The sequence below is a fragment of the Haemorhous mexicanus genome, chromosome 1 (genome assembly GCF_027477595.1).
Source record: "Haemorhous mexicanus isolate bHaeMex1 chromosome 1, bHaeMex1.pri, whole genome shotgun sequence".
NCBI classification, from domain to species: Eukaryota; Metazoa; Chordata; class Aves; order Passeriformes; family Fringillidae; genus Haemorhous; species Haemorhous mexicanus.
The window spans coordinates 20,628,946-20,646,850 of record NC_082341.1 but is presented as its reverse complement, the minus strand read 5'-3'; the positions used below and the strand labels follow the sequence as shown (position 1 = coordinate 20,646,850).

The following is a 17,905-nucleotide window of genomic DNA, read 5'->3' as shown; positions in this document are numbered from 1 at the left end:
CAGATTGAAATAATAGATCCCTTTGTGTCCGAGGGGAGGGCGCAGTGGGCTGCATTCTTACTAAATGTGTAATGGTGCGGGAATATTTCTAGCGAAATGTGTCTGTTGTGGGCCAGTTTTTGTACAAAACAGAACTCCTTTTTGATGAATCACTGGTCAGTGCATTACTGGGCAACAGTTTCAAATGTGAGTTTTTTATGTGGGTGTTGTCTGCTGACAAGATGTAGACAATATGTTCCTTGGGGCGAGGTCACAGAATTGAGTTTGCCTCCTCTGGGTGTCCATTAAGAACATAAAATTTAATGCTCTGTAAAACAAAGATGTTAACCTAGGAAACAAGTTATGTTAGAGTTTAGTCTTTGTAGGATGCCATGATGTTATCTAGGTAAAGTAAATCTACATGACAGCCAGAAACAACTGTGCAAACAGTGTTCTAAAATTCTTAAGCTCAAGTTTTCACTTGTGTAAAACCAGCTTTCAACTTAGATTAAGCCCTGTTTGGACTAAGAGATATTTAGGAATGTGCCTTCTCAAAACAAGGTCTCTTCCCTAAAACTCCTGGTGTAAAACAGCATTGCTAGCATTCTTTCAGACTGGAAGAGACTGCCCTTATCACCAGGCAGCTGGGTACAGGCTGACTTTGTCCCAGAGCTCTTCATAGGCATTAACAGAAGCTACTGTTCAGGAAATCAGCACTTGATTGTTCGTGTTTCCCTGGGAAAGGCTTTTGACTGCAGTATATTTACAGTCCTTGAAGGATAGCAGGTGGGTTCAAGAGATAGTGTGGGGAAACTGAAACACCCACTCCCATTCAGAGCCTGGGAATTTAGTCTCTACTGGCATTCAGGGGACAGAAGTTTTAAACAACAGTCTTGAGATACTGCCTTAATTTAAGCTTACGGTTTGTTTGCATTTTTTTATGAGTGCTAAGACAATTTACTGTAGTGTGAAGTTCTATGAAGGAGCATTTAACTTAAGTTTTAGGTAACCTCATCTATTCTGATTCATTGCTGAATTTAGTTGAAGGATCAGTTGACTTAAGGTTGGCTTTTACATGATCTTTCATATTTAATTGGTGCACTTTAGGCATGTCTGTATTTCAATCCAGTTGAATCTTATGGAGTCTCTGGGCATTAAAGTGAGCTTGGCTTGTTGTGCACACCCCACACTCCTTATCCAGCTCTTCCCTGTGTTTGGAAAGGGGTCACTCAGAAGCTCAGCCTCCAGCAGATATGTGCATGCAGGACAGTCAGAATTGGATCCATTTAACCTCCTAAGCTGTAGCTTGTGCATAAGAAATGCAAATAATTGTCTATGGAAACTCCACACTTAATCCACTCATGACATAACTGGTGCGTGCTGATGTGCTTGATTTGAACATCAGTCATACCTGTTTTTTCCTTACTGGTAAGGATGGAGTTAACATGTAGGTTTTGAAAACTAAATCTCTTTCAGTACAAGTTTTGTTCTTCTGAAAGTGAAATTAAATTCACAGACCACCGAAGCTGAAATATCCTGTTGTTCTTTCTATTTTAAAACAATGCACAGCTTTCTATTAAATCACTATATTTTTCCACTGGAAAGTTGTTTAGTTGTATAGATTTGGATCACTTCAGCAGGTGCTTTGCTGTTCTGATGTATCATCAAAAATACTTTTTACTTGATGGAGCAGTTGTGTACTTCAGTATTTTAAAATAAAGAACAAATATTTGAACTTAAGCTTTTATTTGCAAAAGCTGCCAGTTTCAGAGACTGTCCAGCTCATATGTACTGAATTTCAATTTATTTCTTCTGGACAAAGATATGATTTTACTCATGTGCTGAGGGATGTCCTGCATAAAGCATATGTAAAAGTTCAGTGAGGACTTTCCTTTTAGGGCAGGACAAGTATCACAGTGAGAAAGTTACTGCAGTTTTGCCAGCTAGTCTAGCAACAAGGAATAGGTCCTGAACCTGTGGCAAGCCTAACAGGTCAGGTCCTGGCTAACATGAGGTTTGTCTAAAGTAAACATGGATGCTCAACCCTGAAAAGTGTGTGGCTTGCATTGAAGAAGCTCCTAGGATAAAATCAGCACATACTCCAGCTGTGTTTATCTATGATTTCTACTTGTTTGTTCAGGCTACAAGTAGCCAATTCATTTATGTGGTTCTCCACACATCTGGGAACCACTGAAACACTGAATTTTAGTGATAGGGAATACATAAATGATAGCATATAGTAAAGTACATGCCACATATTGTAAGTGTTTTGAGTTTAAATTGCTTTCAATTTACTATAAGGTCCTCAAATCCTGTAGGTATTCAGTTGTTATTAAAAAAAATAGCCTTCAGGGTGAAGATTTCTGCAAAATCCTCTAGAAAATCTTTGGTTGTCTGGCCAGTTATGTAAACATGTTGGGTCATAGCCATGTAATTTTCTGCCAGAATGATCATGAGGGGTTTGGGGGGAAGGAGAACAAATTAATTAGGAAATTCTTTCCCTGAACTGAAAAACAGAGCTGATAGGAACTGTGGATTTTAAACTGGAATTGATAGAAAAGTTATGGAATGATGCATGAAAGGGTTATTTTGCTGGATAAAGTAAACAGAATAATTCTTCTGGAGCAAGGACCTTGCCCCAGAGTAGGAGTGATCCAAGGAAAGGCTTTCTAGGAGTCTAAAGAAAACACTCCTTATTTCAAAGGTGCCATAATAAAGAGAGCTGCTGATTAGGAATGCTTATGCTTTGGGCAATCCAAAATAGCTTTAGAGTAAGCTGTGAGAACCTGATATGTTAATACCCTGTGAGCACAAGCATGTGGCTGTGTATGTAACTAGTGTGAAAGGAACAATCTTCCCCTTTGCAAACTAAATGCCTTACACATTCAAAATGTAAGAAGTTGCCAATCAATGTTTAGTCTTATATTTTTGAACTAATTCAAGTTGTTCCCTTATAACATTCATGACGTGTCTTCTGTTATGCTTGAAATGAATTTTTTCTGTTGATTAAGACTATCTCTGTGCAGCAAAAGGTGGAGCCTTTGCCAGCAACTGCGAGGGTGTAGGCAATGATGAGTAGCTCAATTTGTGTTTATGCTCACACGTTCTTTTTCTCAAGGGAGATCTGTTGACCTGCATTGTGAATACTGCAGTTCTTACACATACCTCACCAGCTTTACAAGTATGCTTTAAAAGTGTGGTTTGTGTACCTAAGGGGCTCTGTGTTTTTTCATCAAGTTAAGCCCACTGATAGGCCTGGCAGCATGTCATGTGTTGCACTTTTAAGCCCCACTGAAAAGAGTGTAAGTTTGCAAAGTGCAACTCTTTCTCAGTGTAGTCAAGCTAGAAGCACTTACTGAAGACTTCTGACTCAAGTACTTGAAGAATTTACACCCACTATGATCTGTGTGCTCTTGATCATGCTTAGCAGCATGTCAGCAAAGATGTAATCAACATAGGTGGTATAGTTTTCAAACTCACAATAAAGGTGCATATCTAAGGTTTAAGGCTAAGGTGGCAAAAAGGTTTTTTACAGCTTTTGATTTCCTATTGTCGTGCCAGAAAGCTCAGATGTAGCATCAGCCTGTATGCTGCTAAACTTGCTGTAAGAGACTTCTCTACACCAGTTTGGTAAGCTTATGAATTGTTCTTCTCTCTGGTCAGGATGTTGACAATGCCTCTCTGGCACGTCTTGATCTTGAGCGCAAAGTTGAGTCCCTGCAAGAGGAGATTGTCTTCTTGAAGAAACTTCATGATGAGGTAAGCTGAGAAATGAGGTGTGTTTAGATGCAGACTGTCTAGCAAGGAAGCTCTTTGCTGGTTCTGTCCCAGAGTCCCCACCCGTGTATGATCTGAGTGCTTTTGAGCAATAATGTTGAGTGTCTTCTTCTCTCTAAGGAAATCCGAGAATTGCAGGCCCAGCTCCAGGAACAGCACATCCAAATTGATATGGATGTTTCTAAGCCTGACCTTACTGCTGCCCTGCGTGATGTTCGCCAACAGTATGAAAGTGTTGCTGCTAAGAATCTTCAGGAAGCTGAAGAGTGGTACAAGTCCAAAGTAAGTAAAATGCATCAGGCATTGGAACTAATTCTGTTTAACAGCTTTGCTGTAGCACTTGTTGTTCCCTCTGTCTTTCTAATGGACATGAACATAACCATGACACAAAGTCTTTTTTAAAGTCCTAGTCTGGGAAGGGTTACTACTGAAAACATTTTGTGCCCTAACTACAGCAGCAAAGTAATGGGTGCACACTGGGAGTCTTTCCTGTCCTGGAGAAATTAGTAAAAAGATGGGAAGTGTGCAGGGCAGGAAAACAAGTATGAAAGTTTGCTATGAATTCTACTATAACATTTAGAAATAGAGAGGCACTTTAATACTAATATTTAAGCATTTCAGGTGCTAACCCTTGTAATACCTCCACCTGTCCTCAACTGCTGTGTCCACAGAAGGTCTGTTTCACTATCTCTGTTGAAGTGTTATGCTAACCAGACTGGGGTTTTCCAGTTTGCAGATCTCTCTGAAGCTGCTAACAGGAACAACGATGCCCTGCGCCAGGCCAAGCAGGAAGCCAATGAGTACCGCAGACAGATCCAGTCTCTCACCTGCGAAGTCGATGCTCTTAAGGGAAGCGTAAGTAGAAGACAGTAGTTGTTCTTCTTCATTGCAGCTTTAAGCACTGCACTGCAGTTTAATTGTCAATTTGGATGTGAATGCAGGTAATCTGCCATGCAATTCAGCAGCATATTAATACTTTTTGGAAAGGATGCTGTGGGCTCAATTTGTGTGTATGCACAACAGTGCACTGGCTAGATTGATACACTGAATCAGTCTTAAGCTGTAAACAGTAAGTTCATTCTCTTGCTGTAATAGTCACTGTTTATTTAGCACTTTCTGAAAGTGTTTATGCCTTGTCTGTCAGGTACAGATAAAGTTATAAAAAAAACCTGGAGGAGCAGTGGAAGGTGCATATTTTGCTGTTGCTAAAACATGACTCCTTTAAAGACAGGCTTGAAATGGATGTGACAGCGTTTAGCACACCTGCAAATCTCCTCTACTAAGGACTGCCTGCGTGCTGACTTGAACTGCATGTGTTGGGCTTACTGTAAAGGATGGCTTTGCCACCTGGTACAACAAATATGTGGCACACCTCAGATCACGCCACAGAATAACTCTCCTTGACTCTGCAAAGGGAGGATAAGGACATGACAAATTTGGGACATGTCTGGGCATTTTCAGAAAGGATGCTAATGTAACACAGTTTTCCTTCTTTAAAATGTTGAGGGTCTCAAAGGTGGGGAAGAGTCACTGAACTGCAGCAGTGCTTAATTTCACTATTCTCTTCCAGAATGAGTCCCTGGAGCGCCAAATGCGTGAAATGGAGGAGAATTTTGCTGTTGAAGCTGCTAACTACCAGGACACTATTGGGCGTCTGCAGGATGAGATTCAGAACATGAAGGAAGAAATGGCTCGCCATCTCCGCGAGTACCAGGACCTGCTGAATGTAAAGATGGCTCTTGATATTGAAATTGCCACCTACAGAAAACTGCTGGAGGGTGAAGAGAGCAGGTAATCACATGCAAACACTTTTCTAAAGCCAGAAATTACTGGAAGATACTTTATACCCATATCTGATTTTATCCATTTCTTTTTTCCTTCAGGATTAACATGCCTATTCCAACCTTTGCTGCTTTGAACCTGAGAGGTAAGCTGTTTTGCTATTTTAGTTCAGGCAGTTGCTCTATAATTAGCATGAGGGTTCTGAATAGTTCCTTTTATGCTGGTGTTTGAACTTGTATAACTGCAGTTGGTTGTGAATACTCTTCTTGGATCCAACTACAGTATTTGCAACTACTTAATCTTGGATGGTAGCAGCTCCTTTGTTCCTGGACACATATTTTAAAATATTGGTACATAGCAAGTAATTAGTTTGGATACCTGCTGAAAGTGCTTTAAGGGGCACAGAGAGAAAAATGTAGAAGACCTGGTTTATTCAGAGCAGGAGACTTCTTTGTATACTAAATTGGGATTCTGGAAGTAGACACTGAACTCTGTTACACCTCATTTCTTTGAGGAGGCACTTCATCTAGACTATTGGTAATAATACATCTTCTTCTGCAGAAACCAACATTGAGTCTCAGCCAATGGTTGACACTCACTCAAAGAGAACACTTCTAATTAAGACCGTCGAAACTAGAGATGGACAGGTTGGTGCTAACTTTAATTTTATTTCTATCACAGCTGGTAGCCTTAAATTCTTAAGCTTGCCTACTGCTTACTGCAGCTTGTATGTGGTAGTAAGTATTGAGTAGAACAGCAACTGGCATTCCAAGCTGTGTGAACATACAGGTATAGCAAACAGGTTTCTCTGGAAAAAAAACATCAAAATTCATCTGATAATTAAACTTTAAGTTGGTGACTGTTACCTGTGTATTGAGTATTTAAGTTCAGCTGAGTTAGCAAATTCTCAATAGATTTCCATAGGAAAACAAATTACAGTAAACAGAGATACTTTACTTGCTTAGGATAAGATGCTGTTGTTGGTGTAAGTAAATAACACTTAAATGGTGTCTGTATGCTATTTACAAACTAGAATTTCTCATAAGTGAGAGCTGATACCCACTTGTTCACATTTTGGATGTTTCACTTCTAATTCTTAAAAACCCACAAAAATCTTCCTACTAAAACTTAATGCAAGTGTTTCTGTTTTTCACTAGGTTATTAATGAAACTTCCCAGCATCATGATGACTTGGAGTAAAGCTGAAATGAAGATGCAGTCTTACTAAAGGAGAAATTCTTACCAGCAAGATTGAAAAAGTCCACGTCTTAAAGGAAGAAACAGCTTTCAAGTGCCTTTCTGCAGTTTTTCCATGAGCGCAAGATGATTATGCTAGGAATAGGTCTTAGATCTTGCAAACTGACTCTCCCTGAAGGATTAGAGTTTACAATGGAGTCTAGTTTACAAATAGCAATATCTTGTGCTGCAATACTGTTTTTAAGTATCTGAATTCAATAAAACTGCTTTTTCCAGCACAGTATGAGCAACCTGTCGCTACTTCAATAAATCTTTGGAAAATGGCTCTTGATGTGTTCTAATTTGTTAAACTTCATGACTTTCTGGAAAGCCATAACAACATAATGCTGGAATTATTATACGGTTGACATCTTTAGTACTGGCTATGTGGAATGCTGTTTTTTCAGTTTAACTAGATAAACTGTCTTACTTATTTACTGCTTAGGTTTTGGAACCAATTAAAATGAGTTATAACTGGCAGATGCATAATGTATTATGATATCACTTGAATAAAATATGATACTTCAAGCTAATAAATATTAATCTTGCTTCCATATACTAGTTAATGCAGTTACTAAATGTCAGAATGCCTGAAGTACCTTAAAACTTGGCTTTATAAAACATAGTACTTATGCAGCAGAGAAATAGTTCATGTGAGCCCTTATCTCAGACAGCACCTTGCAGAGTTAACAGCTGACTTGGTGCATTAACTTATTTTTCCAGGAAAAACTAGTTCCCAAAGGCTTGTTGGTATTACAGAAGGTACATGAAGGCTTTGGCTGGAGTGGAGGTTAGGAGAGACTAACTTGCCCTTTTGCTGACAATTCTAGTATTTAAACCCCTTTTAAAACAGGAGAGTCACCATGCTTGGTGTTGTCTGCTGAACATCAGTGTAAATGAAGCAGAATGGGAGCAAGGAAGTTCCATTCTGCCTTGCCATAGTCTTCCAGGAGGCAGTAGTGGAAGTTGATGTCCTCTCTGAACACTTCTGCAGAGCAACATACCTCTCAAATTTATACACAATAAAGACCCACAGCAGAGCCCCATAAAAGTAGCTATGTTTTGCATTACTTCTGCAAAGTCTTCTTTCTTCATGTATGCTGTTAGTGATGTACCAATTTTCTGGAATGATGAATTGCAAACTGAAATTTTCCAGTTAATATAATAGAATTCAGGGTAAGGGTAGAACCTCCATGTTGTACAGATATGCTAGATATTTGGGAATTGATCTCTAAGAAAATCTTACTGTTACCTCCATCTGATAGGGATGAAAACAACTTACTCCTTTTCCATCCTTATCCTTACCTTTACTCAAGCATGTGACTAAGTGGATATAGTGTAGGTATTGGAGGGACGGTGGGGGCAGTAGGAGGCTGCTTTTCACTTGAGGTGTGCTGCAACCCTCTGCAGCTCCAACACACAGGTGCTTTATGTGCTTCCCAAGAGAAAAGTCCTGCAGCTGGTCCAGTGTTTGTTTGGGTGACTCCCTTCATGCAAAAAGGGACTGAAGTGACACTGAGGAGAGTGCCTGGACACAAGCCTCAGGCACAGCTTTTGCCTCAGCAAAGCAGAACAGATTCAACCTGGTCCACCATGTGGTGGGTAGGATAGTCTCACTAGAAACAGAGTGAACTGAACCCAGTCTTTTTCATGTTGCAGAGATTACAGACTCCAGGTTTTCTACTACCTTTCAACATCCAGACTGATTTAAAAAAGCACAAATTAGCTTTCATGGGAAGTGTTTTCTGTGATAATAACAGCTCTGGGCATGTGTAATATCTAATTTAGAGCACTTTATAGGCATAAGTGTCTACAACCTTTCAGGACAAGTGGAATAAGGGGCTGATGTCTTGCCTGTTGCAGACTACTTCAGTCTTTCTCTGGATCTAGTTATTGAAAAAGTTGAGCCAATGCTAAATATAATTTCTTGTCCCTAAAGCAATGTCAGAGCATTGGCATCTGGCAGTCTATGGGTAGGAGATGGTGAGTACTCTTGGTGGCTGTGGGCAGAGACCCACAGCACAGCGTGCTTTTTGAAATGCACATTGACCTCTGGAGCTGTGAGATTCTTTCAGAAATTGCTTTCACTCTGCCACCAGCTACCTGGCTCAGAGGTTTCTTTTTGATGATTTCACTCAGTAGATAAAAGAAGTGCCTGTATCAAGCACTGTCTGCAGCAAAGGAGTTATTCCTGGCTCTTCAGTGTTTAGGGTTACTCAGAACACAGAGAAGTGTGTGACAGAGCTCTCATCCTGGAATAAATAGAAAAATAAATAAACCTAGTTGCTAAGGGGATAAGAAAATTGCAGGATAACTCAAAAATATGCACCCCAGTGAGAGAAAGAGCACCCTTATGGTGGAAGTGAGAGTGGACAGTGGCTGTGTAAACTTCTCAGTGTTTGATCTAGGGGCACCAGCCTTATGCTCATATATAATTACTGAAAGCTGCTTAGTGCTGAGCCAGCAGCTGACCTCAGAACTGTATTTCACATCCCAGTAACTGCAGGCAGCAGCTGCACTGAGTGGGGCAGCCCCCATCAATGACCAGGCACTTGTCCTGCCCCCTCAACGAGCCCCACAAAGCTGCTCCTGTGAACTTACAGAGTGCCTCCAAATAGGTGAGCTGCTCCCACAGTCAACAATAATAATCCTCCAGATGACTGAGAATATTCATATTTAGTTCTCCTCATGCAGCCAGAACCTTGTTTTCCCTTTTTTTTTTTTTTTTTTTCCTTTAATAATGTTTCAAAACCACAGAAACTGTCAGCAGAGACTCCATATTCTAAGGGCCTGGGAACATCTAGGTAATGCAGTTCTGCCATCCAGTCGGTCTGTTTTAGTACACAGCAAATACGCTTTTCCCTCCCTCCCTCCCTCTTTCATTTTTTTTACTCTCCTCTCCCTTTCTCTCTAACATTTCATTGTTGAACACACTTACCAGGCTCACAGAGAGCTCACAATTCTGTCCTTTTTCTCTTCCCCTGCCTGTGGCAGCTGTTTTCAGTTGTTACACCAGTAAATGAATCTGGTGCTGTCACTGATGCCACGCTGTGCTGGGTGGGAGCATCTGCATGTTGAAGTGCATAGAGGAAATACCTACAAGACTGCTCTGAGGCTCTGAATGTTCAGCTGTGAGGTTAAATTGCTCAGGACACTTTGGCTGAAGCCTGCTGTGGGCATGGTAGAAGATGTCCATCATGGTGGTGGGGGCTGGCCTTGCTGGGCCTCAGGCTGCAGGGTGCTGCCCCACAGACTGACAGGGCTCTGGGCAAAGCCACAAAGGCATCTGAGCAACTTTCAGAAAACTGCTGATAGGAAACCACTCATGCCAGGCTGTTGGGAAACTTCCCAACTGGGGTCTGGGCCAAATCCCACCAGCCCAGGCCCAGCACCTTTGATTAGAGCACCTCCAGGGCTCACATTAGTCCTGTCTGCAGGTGCAAGGTCCCACATGTAAGTGGGTTACTGGGCACTTTGAGACTGGACTGTTTTCCCTTTAGTCAGTCATTTAAGCATATCCTGTAAGTTCTCATCACCTTTAGGCACCCATGGAGCATGGAGACACTTGTGGCTGACATTCCAGGGCAGTCACAAGGATCCAATGCTGTGTGGAGATCATGTCCTGCTGGAGCACACCTGGTGTTGGGAGGGACCTGCTCCCGGCCAGAACTTGCTTCTGCCAACTGCTGGAAGGGAAGGCATCCAGAGGATATAAATTCCCATGTTTGGAGAGGATGAACAGTTGAGTGGCTGGATAGAGAATATTGCTGGTGCCCTAACAAGTATTGGAGATTTTAATTATAAAATCCTTCCACAGGGGAAGGAAAGCCTGGATATTGCCAAAAATTTGTAAGTAATTAACATAGAATAGACTGCCCTAAGAGACACTTACTTGAGTGCAGTCCCTCATGCAGAACTAGGAAGTGCCAAAATTAAAATTACGTCTTCAGTCTTCATTTGGTCTCTTCATGCTCATGCATAAACTTGTGGATTTGAGCTTCAAGTCCATGAACCTTGTCTTACTGAGTACACACACCCAACAGCACTTCAGGAATCACTACTGCTCACTGCTAGAGCATTTCTGATCTCCTGCATTTGTGTTTGCTGAGTTTATCTGCTTTCAAGAGTCTGAATTTTTATTTTCCTCTAGAGTACCCTCTGCTGTTCTGCATGGTCCTTTGCAACACCCCTGTAGAAGGTGAGGTATTGTGAGCCCTGTTTGAAACGTAGGCCATGGAGCAGTCAACATCAGAAGAGGAAACCAATCTCAGGGGTCCTCACTAGGAAGGTGTTTAGCATGGTGTACTTTTAAGGCACTTACTGATTTCAGGCCCAGGTATTTTCCCAGTCTGGACTGCAGATTAAGTCCCCACAAAATGCAGTTCACACATTATGGGTACCAATGTAAAGCACAATTCAAGTGAAATTCTCGGCTTCAGCCAGGAAAGCTATAGCACAAACAAGGAAAAATCAGTGTCCCCAGCAGTGCAGGGTTACCTCAGCCACAGGACTCTTCTCCTGCCCGCAGCATATCGGACATTCCACGTTCCATGTTCATTCCATGTTCCCTCCTCCTGCACTGAGAGCAGCAGTGCTCTGGCTCACAGGGCCCCTCCCAACCCAGTCCAAGGCCATTCCATGGCCCACGAGCTGGCCAGAGGGAAAAGCTGCTTGTGGGCTTCCATCCACAGCAGCCAAACTCATTGCTTCTGGAAAGAGCAAGTCCACAGCAGCCACATCTCTGCACAGTGGTGTGTCATAATTTCCCTACAAACTCTCATGCCGACATTTTGGGCTGGCTTCTTTTCCAGAGATGTATTGCAGCTGTCTCCCTGTGGTGGGCAATGAGAACTGCAAGGCAAGGACAGCTTGCAGAGAGCCTTCTTGTGGCCTTCAGGGAGCCTTCTTGTGGCCTGCAGGGAGCCTTCTTGTGGCCTGCAGCGACCCTTCTTGTGGCCTGCAGGGAGCCTTCTTTTGGCCTGCAGGGAGCCTTCTTGTGGCCTGCAAGGAGCCTTCTTCTGGCCTGCAAGGAGCCTTCTTGTGGCCTGCAGGGAGCCTTCTTGTGCCCTGCAGGGAGCCTTCTTGTGGCCTGCAAGGAGCCTTCTTGTGGCCTGCAGGGAGCCTTCTTGTGGCCTTCAGGGAGCCTTCTTGTGGCCTGCAGGGAGCCTTCTTGCGGCCTGCAAGGAGCCTTCTTGCGGCCTGCAAGGAGCCTTCTTCTGGCCTGCAGGGAACCTTCTCGTGGCCTGCAGGGAGCCTTCTTGTGGCCTGTGTCTCCTTGCCTCAGTGAGTGGCACAGGGTGGATGGTATGGCTGCAAAGGGAGAGGTGCTGCTTTCTCCAAGAACTGCCCTGCAGTTATTCTCTGCTACTGTCAGCGAGACAGGAAGAAGTCTCAGACTTGACAGACAGCATATAAATACATTTTCAGGATGGAGAAATGTGGTGGGTTGAACTCGGCTAGCAGCCAAGCGCCTACAGAAATGCTTGCTTGTCCTTGTCACTTCCAGTGAGATGGGGGACAAAAAAGGAAGAACCAAAGTAAGAAAATTAGTGAGTGGAAATAAAGGCAGTTTAATAGATGAAGAAAAAAGTGGGAAAAATAAAGGTAACCACACACTATGCCCCACAACCAGACAGAGGCCTCCCTGGTCTCTGAACAATGACTACCTTGGAAGCCTTCTTCTTCCTTTACTTCAGTCTTTATTGCTGATGATTGAGCTGATTGAACATGACATTGTATGATATGGAATAACCCGTTGGCCAATTCAGGTAATTTGTCCCTACTGTGTTCCTTCTCAGTGTCTTTCCTACCCTCAGCCAGACTCGTTGATGGGTCAGAGTGGGAAACAGAGGAAGCCTTGATGCCTTGCAAGCACTGTTCAGTGCACCATCAACACTGTTTTAGTCAAACATCCTAAGCACAGCATCCTGTGAAGATAGTGAACTCCATCTGGGCCAGACTCAGCCAAGAATCTTGCAAAAATTCATATGGTCTCTGTACATGGCAGCGAGGTGGAGGCCATTTACAAGACCTCAGAATGACCCAGATTCAAAGTCTGTATTTTCCAAATTAAGGGGAGGGTTTGAAGCCCAGATCTCCCAACTTAAGACAACTTATAGAGTTTATGAGTGTCCAAGAAATGTATGAGCTAGAAGATCTCTGCTCTTTTATGCAATCAGCTTTATATTACATAGAAAAGTGAGTAACATGGGGAGGTTTTGCAGTCTGAAGAACTCCATGTGCAGACCAGATTTCCATTTCCATTTCTAGCTGTTGTTTAAATACTGCAATCATACCTTGGCTCCCACCTACTGTAAACCATTGCAATTGTATTTTAAAGGTTATTTTGCAAATTGGAGATGTTAATTGCAAGCATACTTTCAGCTCCAGCAGTCCTTCTTTGATGATGCTTGCTGGAGTGCATGACAAGTTTGCTGCTTGACTTTTCCTCTCAGCTCTTAGTGCCCTACAGTTGGGTGGCTGTGGAAGTGTGTTTCTGTACCACACAAAGTACTTTCCCTGATCCTTTAGGCTAAAAATACTGGATTGTGATCTAGGAAGGGTCTGGAGTGGGAAATTCTTGCATTGGTAGGGTATGCTTCTATCATGGCCAAATCCTGTTCAGTACTCACTTACTCTTAAAATGAAAAAGCTTCATCTTATATGTTAACAGAGTTTCTTGTTTTTCATTTAATGCCTATTGCCTCTAGCCCTTCTCCTGAACACCACTAAGGAGAGCCTGGCTTTTTCTTTGGTATCCCTACCAGCAGGTATTTACGTGATGTAAATTGATGTGATCCCCTTGAGCCTCCCGTTCCCCAGGCCAAAGAGTCACAGCTCTCTCAGCCTCCTCTACTCATACTTCAGGTACTCCAAGCTCCTCCTTGTCCTCATGGCCCTTGGCTCAGCTTGTTCCAGTACGTCCATCTCTCTCTTGTACTGAGGAACCCAGGACTGGACATGGCACTGCAGAGGGTCACCTCTGGGAAGGATCACCTCTTCTAGAAAACTTAGCTTCATTGTGTCAAATTTTACTGACTAGTCATTGTACCAAATTTTACTGAGTAGTCATAAAAAGGATCCATGGAAAGTGGTGGCCTGGCAGATGGGAGGGAAGTAAAGGCCAGAGCTCTACAACAACATAAGAAAAGACATTTTTGGTCAGGCCAGTCATCTGCCTGGCCTCCTATAGAGCTTTCTGGAAAAAAGGGCACAAGAAACAGGGCTCCAATTCTTGGAACCGCCTTTATTTTAAGGCAAAGAGAAATTCAGGCACTTTTTGAGCCAGTGGCTTTATCTGGACCATTGATGAAGTTGTCTGACTTGGTTTGAGTAGTTTTATATTTTTAGTTTCTAACAGGGTGTATTTCATACTATGACACTGTACCAGGGAAGAACATTGCATTTTGATTATTTTATCTTTATTGTCTGATCATTTTGTTGACTTTCCAGGAGTTCTTGCATTATGAAACTTGGTAAATAATCATCCTGTGCTCAATCCTCTCCATTTCCCTCATTTGATGCTCATATCCTTCATTTGACAGATTTCCCTTCCCTGCAAGTGTTCAAGGACAGGTTGGATGGGGATCTGAACACCTAGTCTAGTGAAAGGAGTCCCTACCCACAGCAGGGAGGTTGAAAGGTGGAATGATCTTTAAGGTCTCTTCCAACCCAAAACTTTCTGTGAGTCTATGATTCTCTACTTGCTCTCCTCCAGCACATATGCATGTTTCAACATCTATAGTGCCTCTCATCAGGAAGTCATCCTGTAACCATGATAATCCTCATCACTCTACTCCTCATTCTAGTTCTGCTGTGATCTATTTAAAACAAGGTGACTAAGAACATGTGATCTTCAAAACATGTGCATTGGAGCAGTGCAGAGTGACAAAATGAGGACTCCTGTTTTGTGCTCAAAGTAAGTAAAAATATCCTAGCTAATTTTTGATCACTGCTCAGTACTGGGCTGATGTTTCCAGAATGTTATCCAAAGTGACTCAAAGATTTGTTTCCTAAGGACAAACAGCTATGAGTTATTTTTTTCCCCTACTTTGCTGTCATTGACATTAAATTTTCATTCCTCATTTGATCACCCAGTTATGTAGGAGCACAATACCCTTCTACATCTTTGAGCTCAGCATTAACATTGATTGCCCTTTTTTCTTTTGTCAATTTGCTGGACAGCCTTGGCTAGGTCCCTGGGGAATGTATTGAATGGTAAAGTCCAATGTACAAATACTTGTGGCAGGACGCTGACAGCTTCCTTTCACAGTTAAGGCTCTCCATTATTTCTGTCATTTCCTGCCCTATAGCTTAAAACTGGGAGAACATGACCTTTGTATCTCTTAGAAATCTGAAGTTACGTAAATTTTTTTTACAAAATCTTCCATCTGCACCACCCTTACAGACAAAGCTTGTACAATCCTACAGATGTTTCCACCACATCCATGAAGCCTGACTTCCCTGGGAAAAAATGTGTGTGGATCCTACCCAGCATAGCTGCTCTCACAGTTCCTCCTGATCTTTCCAAGTAAAAACACTAGCATTGTTGCTTTCTAGATTTCAGCATCACCCTGTAGCCTCTTTTTGAGAGTCTGAAGTTATACCAAGCATTGTCTGTTCCTCTAACACCAGATGCATTGCAGTTCACAAATTAACAGTTTCATGCTCAGTTGCTGCAGAGCTGCTTGATGGTTGCCATTCTGCCTTCTTCTTACCTGTCAATGTATTGATTTGTTTCAAAACCTTTTCAGTTTGAGATTGTTCTTCATCTGTCTCGGGGGGCGCCTTCACCTTTTCCTTAATGAGCTGCATTCATCTAAGTTTTTTCTTATTTTTGCTGAGTAATCCTTCTACTTCTTGACTATCTCACTTGCAGCTGCACTGAATTTCTGGCAGACATCATGGTTTGCATGTGCCTGAAAGCGTTTTTTATTGGCAACTTGGCACTTAAACAGGTATTTGATCCGAGATCTACTTTCCAACTGCCAGATTTTCCTGGGTTTCCCATTTGGGCATGACTTCTGTCAGAGTCTAGTAGTTCCTCTCACTGTCCTTTTAAACTTGGGTGGTGCTTTCTGCAGGTTTTTTCCTTTTCCTTTTCCTTTTTCCTTTTCCTTTTCCTTTTCCTTTTCCTTTTCATTTTCCTTTTCCTTTTCTCCTTTTCCTTTTCCTTTTCCTTTTCATTTTCCTTTTCCTTTTCCTTTTCTCCTTTTCCTTTTCCTTTTCCTTTTCCTTTTCCTTTTCCTTTTCCTTTTCCTTTTCCTTTTCCTTTTCCTCTTTCTGGAAGGCTTTTCAGCATGATAATGGGCAGTTCTCAGTTTAATATGGTGTCATGGTTTAACCTCAACTGGTAAGTAAGTGCCACACAGCCACTTGCTTGCTCCCTGCCCTCTCACCCCTGGTGGGATGAGGAGAAGAATCAGATAAAGTAAAACCCAGGAACTGAGATAAGAGCAGTTTATAATTTAGATAATGTATGAAGTATTACTACTATTACTACTAATAATAATAATTACAATGGAAAGGAAGATTATGAAAAGAAAAAGAGAGAGGAATAAAACCCAGGAGGAAAAAGTGATGTGCAATACAATTTCTCACCACCCGCTGACTGATGCCCAGTCCATCCCTGAGTTGAGCTCTGCCCCTCTAGGTCAAGTCCCCTCAGTTTATATCCTGAGCATGAGGTTCTATGGTGTGAAATATCCCTTTGGCCAGTTTCATCAGTTGCCCTGGCTCTTCTCTGTCCCAGCTATCTCCTCACTTTCAGAGCATGATACACTGAAAAGTCCTTGGCTTTTCAAGTGCAAGCACTACTCAGCAACCAAAACATCAGTGAGAATAATCAACATTATTTTCATCCTGAATCCAAAACACTGCCCTGTACCAGATACTAGGGAGAAAATCAGCTCTATTCCCACATGAAACCAGGACATAAAGCATCTCAAAAAATATCTTTGTGTCTAATCAGCATTTTAATTTTTCTGGCTTCTAAGGCTTGTTGTGGTTGGTTGGTTTGTTTATTTGTTTGTTTGGGTTTTTTTTTGTGTGTGTGTGTGTACATCATGCAGCTACTATACTCACCACTAACTTCTCTACTTTCCTCACAGGCTGTAAATTTCCTGTCTCTCTCTGTCCTTTGCAGGATATGTTTTCAGCTTTTCTGTTCTTTAATCCATAATTCCCTATCTGCCTTTTCCTCTGTAGGTAGTAGAGCTCCTATGTACCTAACTGAATTTGGAGCAATTGCTTTGAACTTCACAGCATCTCTTTCAGACATGAAGAAAAGCTTTCAGATGCAAGTTTGTCATTTTCCCCCAACTTGATTGAATGGACTAATGAAATATATGACTTTATCCACAGACCTTGACTTACTGTCATCAGATGAACAAGCACTTTAGATGCTCCCCACATGGGCTGACAGAGAATGACTTAACCACCAGGGACTGTCCCACCTCCCCCAGCCAGGGAACAGGGCAGGCTGCTGTGCAATGGCAGATGCAGCAGAGGAGCAGCCCCAGCTCAAGGGATCAGGCACCTCCATGGTGAAGGAGGTGTCTGATGTAGAGGGTCTCTACTCTGATCAGGAAGTGGATGAGGCCTTTCACAGCCTCCCATTCTCTGGCTCTGGTCCTGACAGCAGAATGTAACCATACCAATATCTGCTGAAGGAAGAGCACAGCCTTGGAGGCTCCTGGAGAGCCTTGATGAAAACATCCAGACCCAAGTGGCAGAGGAGCAAGCAGGGAGAGGTGCCCCATTGGACCTCACACTTAGAAAGAAGGGAAGGCTCCCTGAGGATGTGAGAGTCAAAGGCTGCCTTGACTGCAGTGACCAAGAGATGGTGAAGTTAAGTATCCTGAAAGGAAACAGCAGGGCAAAGACCAAGATCCCAACACTGGCCTTTAGGAAAGAAGAGTTTGGTTTCTTCTGGGATCTGCTTAAAAGAGTCCCCTGGGATAAAAGCCTAAAGGGAAGAGATGTCCAAGAAAGCTGGTTGATATTCAACAATTACTTTCCTTATGCTTGAGAACAATCCCTCCTAAAGAACAGGAAGTCAAGCAAAAACGTTGGGACTTGTGTGGATTGTGAAGGAGTTCCTGGAAGAACTCAGACCTCAAAATGAAGTATGC

At 42.4% G+C, this 17,905-nt stretch overlaps 2 protein-coding genes across 4 annotated transcripts in view; one reads left to right on the top strand and one right to left on the bottom strand.

The window, feature by feature from the left end:
* VIM (vimentin) overlaps positions 1-17,905 on the top strand; it is a 174,927-nt gene that overhangs the window by 1,203 nt on the left and 155,819 nt on the right. Inside the window, exons 3-9 of one of the 2 annotated variants that reach the window (XM_059842384.1) lie at positions 3,643-3,738; positions 3,877-4,038; positions 4,486-4,611; positions 5,327-5,547; positions 5,640-5,683; positions 6,100-6,185; positions 6,696-7,059. In XM_059842384.1, coding sequence (XP_059698367.1) covers positions 3,643-3,738; positions 3,877-4,038; positions 4,486-4,611; positions 5,327-5,547; positions 5,640-5,683; positions 6,100-6,185; positions 6,696-6,737 — 777 coding nt within the window. In that variant the 3' untranslated portion in view covers positions 6,738-7,059. Of the gene's footprint in view, positions 1-3,642; positions 3,739-3,876; positions 4,039-4,485; positions 4,612-5,326; positions 5,548-5,639; positions 5,684-6,099; positions 6,186-6,695; positions 7,060-17,905 lie in introns of those variants that run through there. The other variant, XM_059842394.1, reaches the window with a different exon arrangement.
* Positions 1-17,905, bottom strand: part of ST8SIA6 (ST8 alpha-N-acetyl-neuraminide alpha-2,8-sialyltransferase 6) — a 72,467-nt gene that overhangs the window by 2,765 nt on the left and 51,797 nt on the right. The window contains exon 9 of one of the 2 annotated variants that reach the window (XM_059842474.1): positions 12,250-12,272. The exons of the other annotated variant lie outside the window; for it this stretch is intronic. The gene's annotated coding sequence lies outside the window, so the exon portion shown is untranslated. Of the gene's footprint in view, positions 1-12,249; positions 12,273-17,905 lie in introns of those variants that run through there. 2 annotated transcript variants of the gene reach the window in all.